At 39.1% G+C, this 21,230-nt stretch overlaps 1 protein-coding gene across 8 annotated transcripts in view; it reads right to left on the bottom strand.

The window, feature by feature from the left end:
- The window catches only part of magi1b (membrane associated guanylate kinase, WW and PDZ domain containing 1b), a 114,079-nt gene that overhangs the window by 15,206 nt on the left and 77,643 nt on the right, over nt 1-21,230 (bottom strand). For 3 of the 8 annotated variants that reach the window (XM_056734433.1, XM_056734429.1, XM_056734436.1), the window contains exons 7-15: nt 20,878-20,916; nt 17,513-17,570; nt 16,694-16,779; nt 15,824-15,940; nt 13,576-13,761; nt 12,849-13,484; nt 5,171-5,202; nt 3,766-4,009; nt 770-861 (exon numbers count right to left, since the gene is read on the bottom strand). In XM_056734433.1, coding sequence (XP_056590411.1) covers nt 770-861; nt 3,766-4,009; nt 5,171-5,202; nt 12,849-13,484; nt 13,576-13,761; nt 15,824-15,940; nt 16,694-16,779; nt 17,513-17,570; nt 20,878-20,916 — 1,490 coding nt within the window. The remainder of the gene's footprint in view (nt 1-769; nt 862-3,765; nt 4,010-5,170; nt 5,203-12,848; nt 13,485-13,575; nt 13,762-15,823; nt 15,941-16,693; nt 16,780-17,512; nt 17,571-20,877; nt 20,917-21,230) is intronic. The other 5 variants (XM_056734431.1, XM_056734437.1, XM_056734430.1 and 2 more) reach the window with 4 other exon arrangements.

Below are 21,230 nucleotides of genomic sequence, written 5' to 3' on the forward strand. Positions count from 1 at the left end.
GAAAAAACATCTGTCTGGAGTTATTTCCATTTAATATTACAAAATTGTTTTTTTTATAAAAACTGTTGAGCAATCTGTCAACCTTAAGATGATTTTTTTCACCATACCGATAAGTCAGATGTCAATATTTGGTTAAATACCGACGTAAAGTAATTTTATTTTTGTTTTAAAAGCACAGATTTCATCAGGTTAGTGAATAGTCATATCCATAACGTTCCATACTGCTCATAAATTAACACAAAATAACTCTATTTGTTGAGTAATATTGCTTCTGGTTTGCACATTTGAATTCACAGAAATCCTACGAAGTATGCTGTCTCTCAAAAAAGTGTGTCCTTTTAGTCACATCCATAATGCATTCATTTTACTCTCTATTAAAACAGAACACATGTGCATAGACTGATATTTTCCTGATGTTTGGACTTTAGTAAAACATAAACAGATAGTTCAATATTTTAGTAATAAATACATTCTCTGCAAATTTATATTTAGCAAAATTAGTTTCGACTAAAATGCAACATCCGTAATACTGGAATTGCCCAGTTAATGCATAGATGTCCATGAGCTTTACAATATTTTGACCTTTCCCAATTTAAGAAGCTCAAAAAGCTGCGTGCATTAAAATTTCGAAAGAATAAGCAAAGATGAAATATAGCAGATCACCCTGCAAGGACTAAATCGACAAATCCAAAAAGCACTGAATTCACACACTAGTACAATTCTGACGCAACACAAAACTAAGTACTAATTGGAATTGCTTTGTACTCACTGGCTCGCCAGGTTCATTCCCTCCCAGGATCCTGAATCCAAAGCCGGTATCTTTTCTCCACAGGAAAATATCCTGCTCTTGGTAATCAGGTACTGAAAAGAACGAAAAATAGCCCAAGGCCATGATCAATTCACCTGCAGAATGACGCATGTGCTTTAGAATTCTACAGTAAATCTCTCACAATAGCTGCTCGATCAGAGACGGCAGAACTATTTCACTTCAATACCTGAGCCCACCTTTCACACATCTGGATTTATTTCAAATGGGTTCACACCTCGAGGACTTGTACCCCTTTAAATAACATAATGACGACGTACTATAATGACACCGTGGTCAAATGAATTTACATGGCCCAATTCGATTAACACATCCCATCTGGGAATGCGATAAAGCACAGGCACATATGCTTAATTCTAAAATACAGATCAAGCGATGTGGAAGATGGAATCTAGAGGTCTTTGAAGCAGCTGTGCCCTTGAGCCCACAACCACCATTTGAGTGCTATCTTCACCACAGCACTTCCATGTCAAATCAGTCGGGATGAGAAATAGTGGAGCCTCCCCCCCTCACTTTCAGATTTCAAGCCCTGCAGACATCAGCAATCTGTAAGGTTTTACATTATTGACGGGCAGCTCTCCAGTGCAACACATGATGGACTGTCAAAGCAACTTCATGCCTGTTAACTAATGTCATTTGATGTAAACTTTTTTTTTTAAGGTTTTTACTTTGGGCGACTACTAAAAAAAGTACACACAAAAATTCAGTTATCGTTTATGACTTTGTCATCGCAAACCTGTTGAGCAAAGGACTCGTCTCTTCCAAGCGCACTTAAAGTGATACTTCACCCAAAACTGAAAATTCTGTCATCATTTACTATTTTGTATAAATTTCTTTGTTCTGGTGAACACAAAAGAAGACATTTTGAAGAATGAAGGACAGCAAAGAGTTCTGGGACAGTTTTGACTAGTTTTTTTCCTACTGTGGGAGTAAATGGGTGTTGAGATCTGTTTGGTTACAAGCATTATTCCAAATATCTTTCTCAGTGTTCATCAGAACAAAGAAATGTATCTACATTTGGAACAACTCGAAGGTGAGTAAATGATGACAAAAAGTTTTTATTTTTGAAGTATCCCTTTAAAGGAACTGATGTTCATCAGAACAAAGAAATGTATAAAGAAAACTCGACAGTGCGGAAATCATGACTGAATTTTAATTTTTGGGTGAACTGTCCCTTTATATCTTACAAATAAAAAATAATACTCACAAAAAACATGACAAAATCTGTTTTTTCTCTTCAATTCTCTGAGTACTGGCTTATACTATTGTGAACGTTGTGACTGTAATTTTGTTTTACTGGCACTCCTCAAGATTATTGCCTTGAATACACAAAAGCATTTATTATTTAAATTAATATTAAACAAAAAGACATCCAATAATGACAGAAAACATTTTTGGGGTTAACTATTGCTTTTAAAACAGATTAAATTACTGTCTGGCTGAAACATCTTACAGACTCAAGGATCACCGTCTCCAGTCAAACCGGCCAGGATATAGTCTCCGGTAATTTACTGTAACAGACACAGGAAGCCGCATGGCTCCGGAACCATTCAAAATGGCTCCTCCGAAAAGATCAAGCGCGGGCAAATTTCCCACATCGTTCAATCTCTATTAAGCCGCAAAAACGATTGGGCCAGAGTCTGCAAGTTGTGCATTATGGCATGGATGGCCCTATAGCATCCTACAGCTTGCATTCATTTGCATTAAAGCCACTCAAAGCAACTCGGCCAGTGCTTAGTTTAACCTCGGATGAGCTTTTGCTGGACTGAATGTTCTCGAGCTGCACCGAATAAACATCTTTAGTTTGCCTCTCAATTTACTCAAGAACAGGACTTGCAAAAACAAATAAATATCGGCCAATCGCAGATGAAAAGCTTGCATTCTGTATACATGCCAATAATTAACTATTATGGACAATCCCACAATTCTCTCTTAAGACACTTAGTAACGAACCCTAATAAATGCGGAGACACTCCAAGTAAAACTTTCTCCATTTCACAGTCTCTTAACAACGGCTGAGAGATATTGCCGTTAATTAGCTCCTCTGCTCTGACGCACATGAGAGCCGTATTGGATGCACTGTCTTGCTCCTCTACCAATTATACGCACATTTGTCAAAAGACGTGTTTTAGAGCGCGCTGGAGCGTGTGAACGCGCTGATGGCAGGGTGGAGCGTAATTGGTCGGAAGTGCCTGGCGGTTCGCAGCGGCATCTCGCTCATGCCGAGCAAAGCGAAGCACAGAAGGGAGGGAAAAGGCTAATGAATAGCTTTGGAAGTGGGAATGTCGTGTACAACCAAACACGGCTCGCTGATCACAACAGACCACAGCAGATTGTAACTGACGGATAATGCTTCAGATTAGTTCTGGACAGTTCTTTAAATATTAAAAAAAGACCTTACATAATGAAGCCTTTTAATAAATGAGTTATCTCCTTCAACAAAGAAGTGAAAACGTGCCGACATCTTAGTTCTGTGTCGGCTAACGTAGTGCTTTGAAAGTGGTGGAATGTGCCATTGGTTGCAATTCATAACCTCACCACTAGATGCCGCTAAATTTCATACACTGGACCTGTAAGAATTAAGAAACTGTGGATATTTGAAGTTAGATTTGTAAGCTAAATATGTTTTGTTGTATAGATTCATACATTTGCATCAACAAGTCACTGAAATAAGATGTTGATATTAAATGACACCTGGCTATATTATACACAGACCAATTCACAGCAAAATCATAGTTTATCCAAAAGTTAGTACACCAAAAGTAATTTTTCCCACAGAGCCCAAACATTTTGATCTAAAATTTATGTAATCAACTGAAAAATAGAGCATGTTCCCACAGTTACATCCACCAATTTCCAATACCAACCAGACATGAAGAACAAAGACCCCAGTGATTCATTTCCCATAGTGCCCTCCACCAGAATCCCATATTACTTACGCCTACTTTCATACATGCTCCTAGACTGAGCCCAGATTTTAAAGGGATCTGGTTTCTTCTGGAGGGTTCCGTCTACTGGGGGGTCCTGGGGCAGGCTCGGCAGGGGCTGGGATGGGGGTGGAGGGGCAGCCGACTCGTTGAGCATGGCCTGAGAGGCGTGGAGCGGTGAATCGGTGTGGATGCTGCGTTGACTGGAGACACTGTGGTGGGAACTGCCTTGACTGTCTTTACGTTCCAACTGCTGCTGTGAAGAAAGGATTGAACATGAGATTAAGAGGCTGAGTAAATGATAACAGAATGTATATTTTTGAGTAAACTAGCCCTTTATATGCAACATCGTGATGGGAGAACATGAATGATCAGGTCTGGCTTATACTTGTAGAGTACAGTCATTAAAAGAAAAATGGCATCCCATATACGAAGACCTTCTGAAATTCCTGCATATCCTTTTCACTTAAAGTGAAACTTCACCAATTTTTTTAATTCTGTCATAATTTACTCACACTCAGATTGTTCCAAACCTGTGTGAACGATATCTGGAAAATTGTTAAATCTCATCCACCATTGACTCCCATAGTATTTATTTTGGCAGTAAATGGTGGACAAGACATTCTACCAAATTTCTTCTTGCGTGTTCAGCAAGTTTGGAACAATCTAAGACTGAGTACATTTTGACAGAATTATGGGTGAAGTATCCCTCTAAACATTTTATATACAGAATGCTTTTTTACTTAATATAAGACTATTCTACATTCTATTCTACATCTACATTCATCACATAATAGTTTTAAACCTCGCCACACACGTCATCCCTTTGCAGCAACTTATAAATCTGACTGTTTTCATATACAAAAGTATACAAATCGAACCACAACTCAATAAGTAGTTAATAAATCCATCCAAACAACACAAAGGCTATTTGACAATCGCTTGGCACTGAAAAATCAACAAGCACGGACTCCATTTCAACATAAATGAAAAACCCAAGGCTGCCATTTTAACAGAAGCCTTAAAACAGATTATACTTCCCATGTCTACAGATATGCTGAGCTCGAACTTTCAATCCATCAGCAACGATCCAGTGCAAGCCGAAAGCCAAGCGAGATCAAAGACAAAACACCTGATTGCTATTCTTGCCCTGAAGCTCCAGCAGTGGAAACCTGCTGCCTTCGATGTTTTGGTAAGTCATTAGAGGCCCATTACAGGATGTCCACGTGACCAATAAATAAAATCAACCCTGCTCCCAGGGAATACCCCCCCCCAAACACGAACCACATGGTTTCACCCTTCAACGCCAGGGCATTACAGCTCAAGAGCATTTGTGACAGATTCTCAGTCACAGCGTCTAAAATCAAACCAGTCCAATGATGCGAAGATGAACGTAAAAATAAACATCTGCACTCACCAGTTTGGGGCTCTTCTTCGCAGGTGCCACCCCTAAGGAGAGAAAAAGAAAAAGAGAAACGTTAAAAGTCCGAACACAAAGGTTTCACCTTCCCCACAGGCACAAATCTAAATGCAACCCCAGGACAACTGAATGACTCCAATCAGGATGCGTGGTGCAGCGGCAGCCCCCTCTCTCCATCCCTCCCTCGTTCCTTCACTCCGTCACCGAATAAATGATAAAGAGGGCAGCGTGGGGCAACCGCATACGCGGACCGTCCCCCGCAACCTCCGCTAAGTGCTCCCCAAGGACTTAAACGCACCGGACGCTGTGCACGAGACAACACGACACAGAGAGAGCGACAGACACACAGACAAACAAATGAGACACAGGAGGAGGCTTGTGCCCAGACAGGTGCAAAGCTATTACCCATGGAGAAGGAGTCCAAGATACTGAACATTAAATTATAGGCAACGGTCAGTTCCCCTCTTACTGAAACCATCTTCCAGCGCCCCTGCCCCTCGCGACGTCGCTGCCGAAGAATCCTGCATCTAGATCCAGTCCTTGATTCTCCTGTCTTTTGAGCTTCTTCTCACCTCTCTCTCTCTCTATCTCTCTCTCTCGCTTTCTCGTTCACCCTCCCCCTTCTTGCTTCGATCACCCTCGCTCTACGGTCTTTGCTGTTTCTCTCTCCCTTCACAAGCGCTCTTTCGCTCTCTTTGCTATCGTATTCCTCCTCCAAACAGTTTCCCTCCCACCCCTACATGCGTGGATCCGTCCGAGTCCGTTTCTGATGCCTCCATCAGAATAGCTTCATCGGACAGACTACCCTTAAATTATGCATTCATATATATGGAGAGTTGCGTGTTGTGCAGTTGTTGTATAACGTGGAAATAAAGTAAGAAACAGATGAACAACAAAGATGATGGAATGTTTTTTCCAAGGCTAGAGAAATTTGCAGATTCTGTCTATTTCTAGCAGCTGTGTGTGTGTAAAGTCTGAATTTGGGCGTTGACTCAATTTTAATCCTATGAATTATAATTTGAATGGAATTGTAGAGACCACACAGGATGTAAAAATGACACGAAGTGAACGAAAAATAACGTTTCAGTACAAAGAAATATAATACAAAACAAAAAAAATCATATGCCAAACAGTCGATTAATAATGACATCACCGGACGTGTTTTACATCAGTTGAGCTGAAAGAAAATGTGAGAATTCTGGCCATTTCCTTTTACCACTATCCATAACTAAAAATGAAATTTCTTAATTCTAATAATACAAATGAATTCCATTTTTAGAATTTCAAACATCAAATATTAGTTATCCAATGTTTCTAGGATTAAGTTTTTCATATTTTGTATTAAAACATACCTTAAATAAACTCTATAAACTCCTCAAATTCTGATTCAACATCCTGTAGCCATAGAAATTAAATTAGAATATAAAAGGCATTCTGATTTCAATCCTGTTTGTGTACGCATAAATTTCACAGCATTCCAAGATCCTGTATCTAAGAATGTGAAAATGATTCCGATTCCGGTCTGACCTGAAAAAATAGGCTGTTTATTGTTAAGCAGTTCCCTTGAGATCAAGTCATCTGCGTGCGAGTGCGCCCACGGTAACACACATGCGGGCGCCTGCTACGTTTTATCATGCAATTGACTTCAATACGCATACACTCTGTACTTGACTAAACTCTCCAGACATTAAATGTTCCACCCTCTGTTTCTATTCCTAACTGACCTGCCCGTCTTTCCAAAGCCCCGCCTCCAACCCTATCGTCAAAACAAATGCTGTCATCCTCTGCAATCCCCAGCCTCCTCCTCTCGACATCTTTCCCATCCTCTCTCCTCCCATCTCCACTTCAGGCTATTAAATGTTAAAACTTTCTGCAACATCGCACCCTCTCTGGTCATTTTATCTTTCTTTAACTACGTGCTTTGAAAGCTTGCTCACAATAGCTTGTTTGGCAGAGGAGGGAGGGTAAATTTGCTGTGTTCCTCTCAGGTGAGCAGCCCACGCCGTTGACCAAAGGCAAGTGGACTGACCACCCTGTAACCATAGATTATATTTATCTGTTCCCAGTTTGTGCCTACATTACTTACGTAAGCTGCTTCTCAGAAGAGGCATATGAAACAAGAAACTCTGGTTATATATAACGTACTATATGAGTAATATTGATTTTACGCAGGACACTGAAAACATAAAAAGCAGATTTACACTAATAGTCACAAAAATCTTTCAACTGAATTAAACGTTTTGATCCTTTTTATGAAAATAGTATTTCTCATCATTTTCGTTACGTTTACCCTGCTCTAAAAAAAAAACTATTGTGCACGCACACAGTTGCACAGCAACAAGACTATTTTATTTTGGGTGAGAGTAAGAGTGGATCTGTGCGCCTCTGAATTTCTAACCCAGAGTGTGTCTGGAGGTCATTGCTTACAGAGGAGAGATGCCGCCTAATACCCTGTAATCAATCAATCCATTTTACTTTACAGGGCGCATAATGGCTTTATCTGAATCCCATAAAGCAGCAATGCCAGCTGAATGAAAAGCAAACAAAGTGACCAATGCATTAAAAGTGGACACTTTTCACGAGCTGCTTAAATTCAGAAAATTACTGTTTCGAATCCCATAGTCGTGCTCTTTGAGGTTGCTTCAAGACTCTAAAGGAGATCGCTGCAATTTCCGCCCCTGTTTCCTTTGAGCAGGACTGACATCATTTGAGGTTAAAAGATTCGTTATTTATTTAGAGGCTTGAGCTAAATGGCGAGGAAGCAACTGCTGACCGACTTCAGTGACATTTCAGGTTTGCACTGAAACATTTAGCTAACGTGACTTTGTATAATGTGAGTATTTACTGTCAAGACTTTGCATTGATATGCAGCTCACTGTAACACTTAATTGTGATTGGTCAGTTGTGGGATTCAAATATTTTTCAAGTATTCAATAATAATAAATTATTCCTACTAAGTGGGAAAAAAAAATTCATATAGGCTTGCTAAGGTTGATTCATGTTGGTGTTTTTTATTATGTAGCCCTAAAAATATAGGCTTTTTAAATAAAAAAACCTATGTGAGTGCCTGGATGTGGAATTTTTTTAGCTTTGTATTTCCTACATGTCTATGTTACGAGTCATGTTTTTTGCAAAACACTTTCTTCTCACATAGCAAAGTGATTTCAACATATACATATTTTTTTTCATTTCAGAAGTAGTACCTATAATAAGCGGGAAAATGTAAGCCAGTAATTATTGCGATATGAAGTTAAATGAGAAAGATAACTGCTGGTTATTTTAGTTAATTTAAGTCGATTATTTTATCAAAAGTTAAGGCTAGTTGAGCAACACACCAATACCACAAAATATTGGTATATGGGATGTCATAATATCAGATTTTCACTAAATGATTTTCATGATCAAACAAATTCAATATAATAATATTATTGCAATATCTAATTAATAGTTTTAACCAATAATAATATTATTATTATTTGTGGAATTCATTTTTATTTAGTTTATTTTTTTTAATAAACACTATCACAATATCGATAATTATGTTTTAAATATCACGGTTGACCTGTCCACGAACCGCACTCTTTTCTAATACAATCATGTGTGCATGTTTATTATTGCATGTTCGTCACCAGCTGACATGGGCCGCAATTGAATGTGACAGGGCATGAGGTGATGTTAAACGGCCCTGTGGTTACACACACACACACTGAGAGTACGTTGATGTCTATTTTTGTCTTTCGTTGTGTGTACTCAGTAGAGCTCCACAAACATGCCAATCAAAATCATTCAAGTGTACTACATAATGAAAGATTAAGATGCAGACTGAAGCAGAGATAAAAACATCTGTCTGTCTGTCCTCCCTGCCTGTTGGCATTTGTTCTAGAGCGTGTTGCGTGCGAGACAGACCGCTCCGATTTATCATTTTAACAGGAAACCCCACTGCAAAGTGCAGCAGAGCATCGTCATGGAAACAAGGTGTGAGATCATGTGATTGGTGGGTTCTGTGCCGAGCAGTCGATAAGATGATTTGTTGTGGTCTTCTTTATAGTGTTTGCTTGTAAAGACATTCATTTGTTTTTTGTATAAGCAAGATTAATTCATCTAAAAATGAAAAAATGTCATCATTTAATCACCCTCATGTCCCTCAAAAGGTCATGAACAGGTCAAAAAAAAAAGGATGACAGAACTATCCCTACGCCAAGTATACTTTCAAAACATATACCTTTAAATCATTATCTTCCCATCTCTGTTTGTCTTGCCATAAATGAAACATAAGACACATGGTCTCAGTGGCAATGTTGTTTACAAATCTTCTGTGATTTTCTTTGACCGCCGAAACGGGCAAAAGCTCAAACACAGAAGACGCTCGATAAATGTCATCACATCACCTGTTGGTTACAGAGCAGTCAATGCTCGCAGCTCAATGCACGAGAACAGACCCACGTGTGTTCTTGTTTTGTGTCTTGTTGCCAAAGCAATTGAATTTGCTTTCCTTTTTAGCCTCTCAGTGTGAATAGCCATAAACACACTTATTTGGATGCTTGAGGTAGACGGATGGGTGCGCTTTCATTGGTGATTGATGAGTCATAAACCGAGTGCATCAGATACTAAAATCTGCTTTTTCAATTCATCAAATGCGTTGTTGGAGCATCTCAAAGTCTTCCAACTCACAGCGGCCGATTCTAAGATAATCAGAATTCCAATGAGGACGGGAATTGTTGAAAATGTATGTAGAGAAGTTTAGTTGAAAGAAATATGCTGTTTAGCGCTTGTAACCTCACATAGACATAAACACACACCTCAGAGAGACAGAATGGACCACGCTGCCATTGAGTTATCATGTATTTGGCTTATGAGCACACGCATAGTGTCGAACTGATTACCGGGCATAACAGATCCCCTGTATACTGTGCATTTGCAAGCATGACATTTAGACCTGCAAACCATTTACAGGAATATTGACTGCAGCCAAACTCTCATGGGAAGGGAGGGCCAATGAAACTGATCATCTAAATCTGTGTCAAGCATTACATATGAACAAACATTGTCTATTATTGTGCTACTGATATCTATATAAAACAGTTCTATATACACCGGAGAACCAGCTGTAGTGTATTTCCTACTATCAGAAATGTACTGTGTTTGTCTTTATATGTGTAAAGGAATGAAATGTGTGAACGTGTTCAAAGGAGTGATATGACATAAATCTTGTCACTACCATTACAACCTTGCTCCTCTGTAATTGGTTGGCCAGTGATGAAGCTGTGTCAATGAAAGGGAACGGTTGAGTGTATGAGTGTATCGTGGTGGGATTTGACACTTGACATCAAGGCCGGCAATTAAAGGTGGGATGCGAGTACAGGGAATACATCCCTGACACATTTTCCAGACGTTTGGGAATGTCTCTGGTGTGTATCATCATCTACCACTGACCTCAGGTTACTGCAATGACAATTAAATGGCTCTTTTTTCCTTGAGGCCCACTTATAACGTTCGTAAGGTTCTTCCCACCAAAATTGCTATATTTTAGTTTTTACCTTCTCTCAGATCCTTACAAATAAACAAATAGGAAGCCTGCGTTAAAAACATCTACGTAAAATAATTTTTTTAGGCACAAAATATATCAGGGGTTCCCAAAAGTAGGGGTCGCAAGATGATTTCCAGAAATCTATTTTTTTTTAGATATAGCGCATTTTATCAACAAGTGTAACAAAATAAAACATATCTCGAGTCACTGTCACAGTTATTTTGGGGGTCGTGGGTTGAAAAGTTTGGGAAGCCCTGAAATAAACAACAGTGTTTACTCGCGAGTTCGTTGTCAGGCACAGTATAGCTAACGCTCTTTTTCAATGCTTCAATTCACAGCTTACTTGCAAAGCCTGTGTTATAAAGTGACAGATTCACAAAACCTGTGTTTGTTGTGGCAGATCCACGAAAAAGTCTGTTCTGCTCAAACTGCTAGTCAGAGCGAACATCTGTCACGGTTTCTCGTCGCAGGGATATTTCAGAAGAATGTGATGAGCTACAGGTGCTAAATATAAATGCACAGTACATCAAAGACTCCGATTTCACAAGATCAAGAAAAATGGATTCGATATGCCCCCTTTAAGATTTGGATTTAGTAAATCAGGGGGGGGGAAAGAGAGTTTAAAGCGTGTCCACTGACTTTCCAAATGTCAGTACAATTTGTTCAACAAATTTCTTCACAATTGTTCCATATCGGGATCTTGGCGGTAAGCAAATACAACCACTGCATTAAATGATGTGCTTTAAAATGAACTGGCATACAGTAGACAGGCCACACGCTTTCTTCTCCAGCGTCCTGCGGTCTACGCATAAACTACAGAACAAAGAGCTTCACTAGAAAAAAAAGCAACATGACGTCAGTTCAGTAAGCCATCAAACCCTGGAGGACAGCGAGCGTTGCTGAAGAAGCTAGGAGCCGTCACTATTGATGAGCCATAGAAGATGCAAGTGTGCCGTATTTTGTTTTGCTAACTGTCGCAGATGACAAATAGGGAAGTTTTAATACAATGGGCTGTGGCCTTGCAATTGGCATGCAGCAATTTCCCGGCCGTGTTAAAAGCATTTTCACTAGACAGATAAGAGCGCTTTCAATTCATCAAATTAATAATCCGAGTGCCAGCCGCTAACTGAATGCTTGGTGAAAACAGGAATTTGGTTTTGAAAGACATAGGATTTGTGTGAGTAAAACCCAACATACTTCCCTCTCAAACTAAAACTTTTTATTGTGGTGGATTTGAATTGCTTTGACACTGAAATACTCAAAAACATGCTTGTTTTCTGTCGGTCCACTTCGCTTTCGTTTGCGTTTGATGCGTTTCTTCCCCACACGCTTGTCTTTTCTCTCAATGGCATTGACTGAAGATGCAGCAGCTAACCTTGAGATTTTCATCTCAACTCCTTCACAATTCCAGCGACCGGTATAGAAATGACAGGTGGGGCTTATAGACAGCTGATATTGACGGCCCTCGAGGGAAAACCAGAAGTCACAGACTCCATATTCATGAACGGGACTGACCTGACACCCGAGGCTGTATCTGTGTGCACCTCACACTGTCCCTTCCTCTTTCACTCCTGATGCATGAGCTCCCTCATTCAGGAATACTCAACCGGAATACTGACTATCTGCACGTCTCACATACTTTTCTTGTTCTAATGTTTTCTTCTATAGACCTCTTTGCAAGATGTAAACACTGGTCAAGAAACAAGTCTGGTTCTTACATTTATACATACATTTAATCGTTTAATATTTTGATTTGGTTATAAATGTTCTGATGGTTGATTTTTTTGTTCAAATGTTTGTGTAAAGTTGAAAATCTGAAAAAGGAAGTTATTTTCGACCAGCGTTGTTTACATCTTTTGAAGTGGATTTCACTTTACCCTCTTTGGTTTCGAAACCTGTAAACACTGGCACCCAGTACACACTGCATCTTCTTCGTGCTAAGAAACGCCCACATAAGAAGAGGTCATTTGACTTATCGATCATAATTCGTTATTCTACATCACATTCAGAGATGACAAAATTTCACAACAGTCAGATCACAACTGGCGACTTCGTCACCAGAAATAAGACTTATTTGCAATTTCGCTATTCTCTATCTCTTTTAACACATTTAACACATAAAAAAATAAAACTTCCGCATAATCTCACCTCTTTGCACCAGCATGGTCACCTCGCTCCCTTTAGGGCACTTGCTGAGCAGGTCGACCACCTGATTGTGCGTCAGGTTCTGCACGTTCCTCTTGTTGACCTCCATGATGATGTCCCCTTCCCTAAGACCTCTGCATCGCGGGTAATCCACTATCTGCTTCACGCGCTGTCCTCCGCCAGAGGGGCTGTCCGCTATTGTGAAGCCAAACCCTTTATCACCCTTCTCCATGTGAACGGTAATGAGCTCGGGCTGGGTGGCGATTGAAGATGCCAACGTCACGACATCGCTGGGATAACCGTGAGAGCCGTTGGACGCCACTTCGGCTGAAGGGCTGTGGGAGCGATGCGGATCGTTGGAACCGTTCAAACTACCGCCGCCACCTGCCGATTCGCTACCGTGACTTGATGGCGAGTCGTAGCTCTCTTTTCCGTTGACGATGATTGGTTCCTTGTCCAAAATGGCAACAGAGGTCACCAGGCTGGTATTAGGGTCATCGGGGTCAAAGGGCAAGGGGTAACCACGGCAGAGTTCAAGGTCAACCATTGAGCCGATAGGAATGGACTGGAAGATTTTGACAACCTGGGCGTGTGTGTAACCCAACACGCAGGTGTCGTTGACACTTACGATAACGTCACCTTTAAAAAGAAAAGAAAGATGAACGTGTTAACGCTACCCAAGAACGAAGAAAAGAATAAGACTACAGCACAAACAAGTGTATGTTGTCACCTGTTTCCATTTTTCCGTCCAGGGCAGCGGGTCCATCAAGAACCAGACTCTTAATTTGCAGGAACTCATCTGGTTCGTCTCCGCCTACTACTGTAAAGCCGAACCCACGCCTGCTCTTCTTCAGTTTCGTGTTAATGAATGTCCCCTTCAGTTCTGCAGGGTCCCTTGTGAAAAATGGCTTTCCCCCTGCAATAAGAGATGCATTGTGAATTTGAGAGATACGGGATTATGTGAAGATACATCAGATGATCCCCTGTATAATGAGATTATTATGGACATCTTTGAGTACAATGAAGCAGTGTGGATTTTGAGTGGATTTTGGGATTACTTGGGTTGGGGCCAAAAATTTTTAAAAACATATTTTCTTCTAGATCTATCAAAAATGATGCTTAACAAAGCAGAGATCATTAGACTGTTTTGACCTAGCTCCTTATGTTTTTTATTTATAACTCTAGACGCTATATAGATTGAAACTAGAGAAGGCTTATATAACCTTGAAATTTCATTATAAAGGCTATAAAGACAAATGGCTTTATCAAGTTTATGAAGTTTTCTAGACTTTCTCAGTGTCAGTATTATAATATAAAAATGTACTTAAAGGAATTGTTCACCCAAATATGAAAATTCTGTCATCATTTACTCACCCTCAGGTTGTACCAAAACTGTAAAAATGTATGTGTTCCGATGAACACAGAGAAAGATATTTGGGAGAATATTAGCAATTTTCAGCTCTGGGACATCATCCACGACCATAGTAGGAATGCTTTTTTTTTGTTGAACATAAAATGAGATATTATGAAGAATTTAGGAAAACAAACAGTTCTGGGGCACCTTTGACCACCATTTAATTTTTTACAATGGTCGTCAATGATGTCCCGGAACTGAAAATTACCAACATTTTCCATGCTATATGTCTCCGTGTTCATAAGAATAAAGTAATTCATACAGGTATGAAATTACACGAGGGTGAGTAATAGATGACAGAATTTTCATTTTTGGGTGAACTATCCCATTTGTGGACAAAAAACATTGTGGGCTGCGCAGGAACATTTTGTGTAATACTGTTATATATTATGAACATCAAATTTCCCAAAGTAAATGTTAGCAGATGAATCAGCTGGTAAACAATCCTAGATCAGAGCCAAAGTGCAGTTAGGACCCATAACACATCATTCTGAGACCGAATGCGAGGAGAGAATGTAAGAAGGGGTGAAGAAGAAGGAAGTGATTGGGTACAGAAATGTAGTATGATCTATTCATTGTGATGTCAGGACAGAAGGATCAGAGGATGCTGCAGAGACACCCTGAGGAGAGAGACATACTGAATAGTTAATGTAAATGACTGATCGTGATCAAGATAGATATACATGAGAGGGAAAACATGAGAGAAACAGAGGGAGAGAGATAGTGTCCGTAAATGTAGAATATATCTAAAAAGCAAACGCATGGGCGAAACAGTATGCAGTGGGGTTCAAAACTTGTAACCACTTGTAATGGTTTCTGTTTATATAAATATTACCAATAAATGAAGAGTTTCTTTTTGCATTCCAATTACCAGCATTCAAACTGCAGTTGGTTTGTTTTGCCATAATAACTAAAAAATACAGCTAACAACAATAAAACACAATAAAAACATGATAACATGAAAAAAATCTTTATAAGAGTAATCTCTTCTTGGAAATAAAATCTTCAAATATACTCAATATTAATAAAAAATCGAGTGAAATTAAAAACTTATGTGGCAATGTATGTTTCAGACATTCCGTTATTAAAACAGATTTTCAATCCTGAACTTTTTGTTATCCAAGGACGTTTCTTTCGACATATTCACACTATACAGAGCAAAAGCTTTGGCCAGAACATCACACATTAACCCACAAGTGCATTACAGAGGTAATCTTTTGAAACGTCACCATCTCTCTTTATTAATTGTACATGTCCTTGACTTCATACATAACGTGGTGACAATTTAAAAAGCACCACAGAATTCAAAACAGCACCCACATGACAGGAATGGCAAATGGTGTGAGAGACAAGGCCTTATATTATCTACCTTTAATAGACAGTGTTTGCTAAAAGCTAATCATTTGACATTCAAACAATACAAGAACAGCACACACAGAGGGCTGAGGAAAGGAAGATTTGAAAAAGTGAAAAAGAAAAAGTGAAGAGTGAATGTCCACAAAGAAACACTCCACGCACGGGTGTGTATGTGAGTGTTACAAACAAAAAACGAGGCAGCACATACGTTTAGCCCCCAGTTGGGTTGGGTGTGGAGGGGCGTTGCCAGGCTCTCTGTAAGTCTCTTGGTGGTGAGCGGCATAGCTTGCTAGCGGCGCTCCTGAAGAATGCTCCTCTATCCATTCTGAAAGAGTGAAGGGTGCACTTCCTTTTTTTGTGTCTCTCAAGTCACTCACACTTCCTGCCTATTCAATGCTGAGATTTGAAGCCAAGATGGCGGATAGTGATTAAAATATAAGCGCGCCCCATGGTGTCTTAACTACCTCTGAGTGTAAAAGATAGATCTCAGATTGCATATTGCAAATTTTGTATCACAATCTGTGAGAGAGAGATACTAAACTTCAGGGAGGGAGAGTTATTAGGTAATCAAAAAAAGTTTTATTCAGCTGAGCTGGCTGGAAACAAATACAACAGCATGTCCAAAGGTGGGCACAACTTTTTAGATCGTTTAAAGAATTAAAAAAGTCAACTTGAACTCGTATTGAATGGAATTCAGGACTTGAAAATATGACTCAAAATGTAAAAACATGCTTTTCGAATGATGTCATCAAGCTCGCTTATGTTTCAACATACGGTCTTCAGTGTTTCAAGATGAGTGGTCCTCTATATTAACTGCAAGCTAAACAATTCTTGATGGACCCACCAGACATTTTTTCCACCATAAATATCTTGTTTCAGAACAGATAAAAAATCAGTTGTGAATGCTTTCTTGTTGACTTTAATATTGGCCACTTTTGGACTCAAATGGGGCCAGTGTGACAATACTCTGAATATAACTTAGAAAATTTGATGATAACCTAAAGACAAACCCCCAATAAAATGTCAAAATACCCAAAACACACACTTTGTTCATTAAAACTTCGGATAAACTTCTCACCTTCAGTGGGTTGAGACTGTTCCAGCTGCTTCTTTCTTTTAGCTTCTAGGATTGGGTTCTCATACTGGGTCTTTCTGTTTATATGGCTGAAAGAGCGAGAAAGAGAGATAGAGAATGATGATCATTGACCAGAGGACACATCCAATAACAAAACCAGAGGGAGAAACAATAAAAAGGTTGAGCAGGTGAGAAGAGGAGAAATAAAGTAAATTAATTCACAGAAAAGGCCATAAAAGAAGCTATAAACTGTATGGCCAAGAGCCTCTGCGCTTACTTAAAATTCCAAGTAAAAAAATTCAAAATCCTGCTATTCCTTCTAATCTTATTGCTTAAAAGCAAAATCTAGCCAGGGCTTAGACGTCTGGGCATGCTTGATAAACACATATACAGGAGAAAAAAGCACCATCACCAAAAAATACAGTCATATGTTCATCATCCAACTGAGATCCAGGCCAAAAATCATCCGGCATGCGCAATTTATGAACCAAAAACCGCACAAAACATACAGAAACATCTCCAAAGACAGAAACTGGAATGTTTTCTGCCTCAGAGGTATTGCTTTGAAACAACTTCAAAACATATGAATGCATTCATGTTTATGCACAGCAAACCCAAGGGTCCCTCGAAGGAGGGGGGGACAAGTTTTAGAAAATGGTAACAACAACAAAGGGTGCGCACAGCCGAAATCGAACAGGCCCAATCAGAAGAATGAAGGCTGCCTGTTTGATGTTTTTGGATGATGTCATATATGGAAGTCAGGGGACTGAAGATGATGTGGAAATAAAAGAGTATTATGGGTAATGATGATGAGTCACTTACTCAACATAATACACTCCGTACACTGGATCATCAATCTTCTCCCAGCCTGTGGGCAGCTCTGGAAAAGGAGCAAAAACAAAAAAGGTTTTAACATCGTTGTAACTAATTTAACAAGTCTTTTATCACATCCTGTCATTTGCCGATAAGATTTTTCGACCAATTAAAACTTCAGACATTTTGAACTATAATGACCGTATTGAGAACATTATAACTAAATAATGCAAAACCGCATGTGTTGGAAGATCTATATCTCAAAGTAGTAAAACACATCACAATGACTGTGAAATTCTTAGTATCTTGCAGTGAGGTTTTCATGAAAACGTACCGTTACCTGACATTTTCATATCTTTAGACCTGGCAAACAACAAAAATATGAAATGCTCCAAAATATTCAAAGTTTCTCAGGAAATGTGAAAACTCTTCCAAAACAACAAGATATTCAGAGATTCAGATATATGGACCTGATCACAACTCTGTTAAGGTAAAACACACACCAAACATCTTCCTTAGAATAATAGAATAAACATAAAAGGAATGACACGGCATTCAATATTGAAATATGCCTTCATGCATATGAAAATATTGCTTTCTTTGCCATGGAAACACCTGTTTAGGCTGCACCTGGGACACAGGGTGTCTATATTAGCATAGTGCCTTGAGCACACAGGAAACTCATCATTACGGCTCCCATAGAGAACGCCACTCTATATTGTGCCAGTTTCTAATTGGCCAATGAAAGCCGTGCACATTTATATTTTTTTATGCCAAGCAAGAACTCATTATCTCTCCCGAGCAGCAATAGCAAATAAGGCTGACTGCTGTACTAATCTAATGATTATATAAATGTCAGACAACACTAATTGCTTACAAATAACAATCTACTGGCAAGCAATTCTTTCGTCTCGTATATCTTTCTCAGGTTTAGCGTTGTCAATCAACATGCGTTTCTGTTGTGTGATAACCTTAAACTGGAGGATTTACGCAAATGTGAAAAATCAACAAGCTCACCTTCCGTCCCAAAAACGGATAAAGCCGAATCAGAAGTGAAAGGGCACGTTTCTGGAAAATAATTTAAGCAATTTTCATATGCATGAATTAGTCAACCTTTTTACGTCCTTAAGTAATTCATACTGATGGTAAGCTCTGATGCAAAGTATGAATCCTGTCAAAGCCTTTGGTAATAAAGAAACAATGACAGTTATGATAATATAGTGTAAAAAGCTATTTCTGAAATGCTATGTAAAAATACTAAGTCCCTTAAGCTTCACATTGCACTCTGTTCTGAAACCGGTTTTCCATAACTTGTCGCCCACTGCTTGTGCTGCGGACATGAATTATAATACCTCAAGATATGCGGCTCGGTGAGAAAAGATGTGTTATTACTTTTCTAAGCGAGAGGACAAACGATTGCGCCTTGCAGTGATAAAATGGTCAATCCCATAGATTTACACAGAGGAAGATCCCAAGCCATATCTAGGGACCAGTCAGCCTTTTGACCTTGGTTTGGAAAGCATCACATCGCAACTATTTAAAACAGCCAAGCAACCACATATGTGACCCTGGACAAAAAAACTAGTCTTATGGGTAATTTCTTCTAAATTAATATTTTTACATCATTTGAAAGCTGAACAATTAAGCTGTCTATTGATGTATAGGTTGTTAGGATATGATAATATCTGCCGGAGATATAACTGTTTAAATCTCTGGAATCTGAGGGTGCAAAGGATCAAAATATTGAGAAAATTGCATTTGAAGTTGAAAATAAGAGGCAATGTTACTGGTCATCCACTCACAAAAATAAAGTTTTGATATATTTAGGGCAGGAAATTTACAAAATATCTTCATGGAACATGATCTTTACTTAATATGCTAATGATCTTTGGTATAAAAGAAAAATCAATAATTTTGACCCATACAATGTATTTTAGGCTTTAACTTAAAATGTTCCCCTGCTACTTAAGACTGGTTTTGAGATACAGGGTCACATATAAGAAAATACAGCCACAGAAAAAATAAAAAGACCATATTGAAAATTTGTCCAGCAGCATATCTAGATGTATTGTGGTCGTTCATGTCCAGTGTCTGTTGGATTTCAACAAAATCAAACCTCAAGAGTGACAAAGTCATCCAACTGCAATGTGAACGACTGCCAGAATGACAAGATACATAAGACTGTGATAAAAATCGAGGTTATCAAATAACAAAGTAACTTCCCTAAACACATGTACAGATATTACTATTAGAGCATCTTTTCTTTTTTTGTCACCCTTTTCGGAATTTTTTGCATGTACTGTAAATAAATGCGATTAGAAATAATATTTTTATTTGTAATGTGAGAGAAATATTGTTAGTTAACAGAATGAACAAAAATTATACCTAAACAAATACCTATGAATAGTAAATTCAAAAATAATTTTGAAATGGTCTCCTAATTTTTTCTGCAGCTGTATATGCCACATAGCACCAAACTAGGTTTTGCAAGGGCATGTGCCATTTCTTAAAAGTGCGAATCTAATTAAAAAGTGTTGGCTGGTAAGAAAAGCAAGACTTTAGAAAAAACAGGACACCCACCCAGCCCCCACATCATTACAGAGACTGACAAATTGCCCATACATCTGTTTGCGTCCTCTGCTCACTCTCTACAGGATCAGGTCTCTCCTACCTACTGCCCCATCCACAGCATCAGTTTAATGGCTCTGATTTCTTAAATCAATTGCTATTGACCGCGCTGCACCAATCACAAATTCACAGCTTCTCAAGGCCACCTCCTACATCCCCCTATCCCTTAGTAATGATGAATCAGCCCTTCAATTACAAAGGGACGTTGAACAGCAGCGAGAGAGGTCGGAGTGCCGTAACAAGACCAATGTAACGTGCTTTAATGATGACAACACTGATTAAAGCAAAAACGGTTCCATGATTTGTCCGTCACCGTTAGCTCAACACAGTTTCAGATTTCTGAAGCTATTTGCATGTGTAATGAAAACGGAACCACTCCCAGCTGCGAGAGCCCAGAGGTAATCTTCTGTGAATGCTTCGGTGGTAGAAATAGAAACAATGAATATTTTATATCAGGGCAAATGAATATTATCATGCCGTGCAAATGACAACAACATTTATGAAATCTGTGACATGGTCATTCCACAACGAATCTAAAGCAACTCTTGAAACGAAACAGCGGCTGACAGCCTTATTGAAATATGACAGTATAGCAGGTGCATTATGGGTAGACGAGCCCGTTTGCACTCATTTGGAATCAATGTGATGTGTTTTCATGTTCCAGACTTCGAATCAGCACAAGAGGGTCGTTTCCACGCGTACAGGTTGTGTGTCTGTGCATGTTTCCCTGTTGATTTGTGGCCTACCTAGCTCATTGTCCAGTTCTTCTGTATGTACCCCTTCTTCTTGGGCGGAAGTAAAAGGGGAGCAGTTGTGCGCAACGTGGGGCGAGAGACAGAAGGGAAGGGTGGCAGAAAGGCAGAGGGTTAGTTGATAAATAAGCAAAGTCACAGCTCAAAACAAGCTGTAGTCTTAAATCTATGACATCAAATAAAACAGCATCTTATAAACTGTCAAATGGCATTTACAAATTTAAATTGAATCCATACGTTTATGGTTTATGGAGCCAAATGAACTGGATTTTGTCATCATATTTAGCATAAGTGTAAATATATATTCAATTCCGAAATCATTTTGGGTCGCTCTTTGCAGGGGGAAT

The sequence above is a fragment of the Triplophysa dalaica genome, chromosome 21 (genome assembly GCF_015846415.1).
Source record: "Triplophysa dalaica isolate WHDGS20190420 chromosome 21, ASM1584641v1, whole genome shotgun sequence".
NCBI lineage: Eukaryota > Metazoa > Chordata > Actinopteri > Cypriniformes > Nemacheilidae > Triplophysa > Triplophysa dalaica.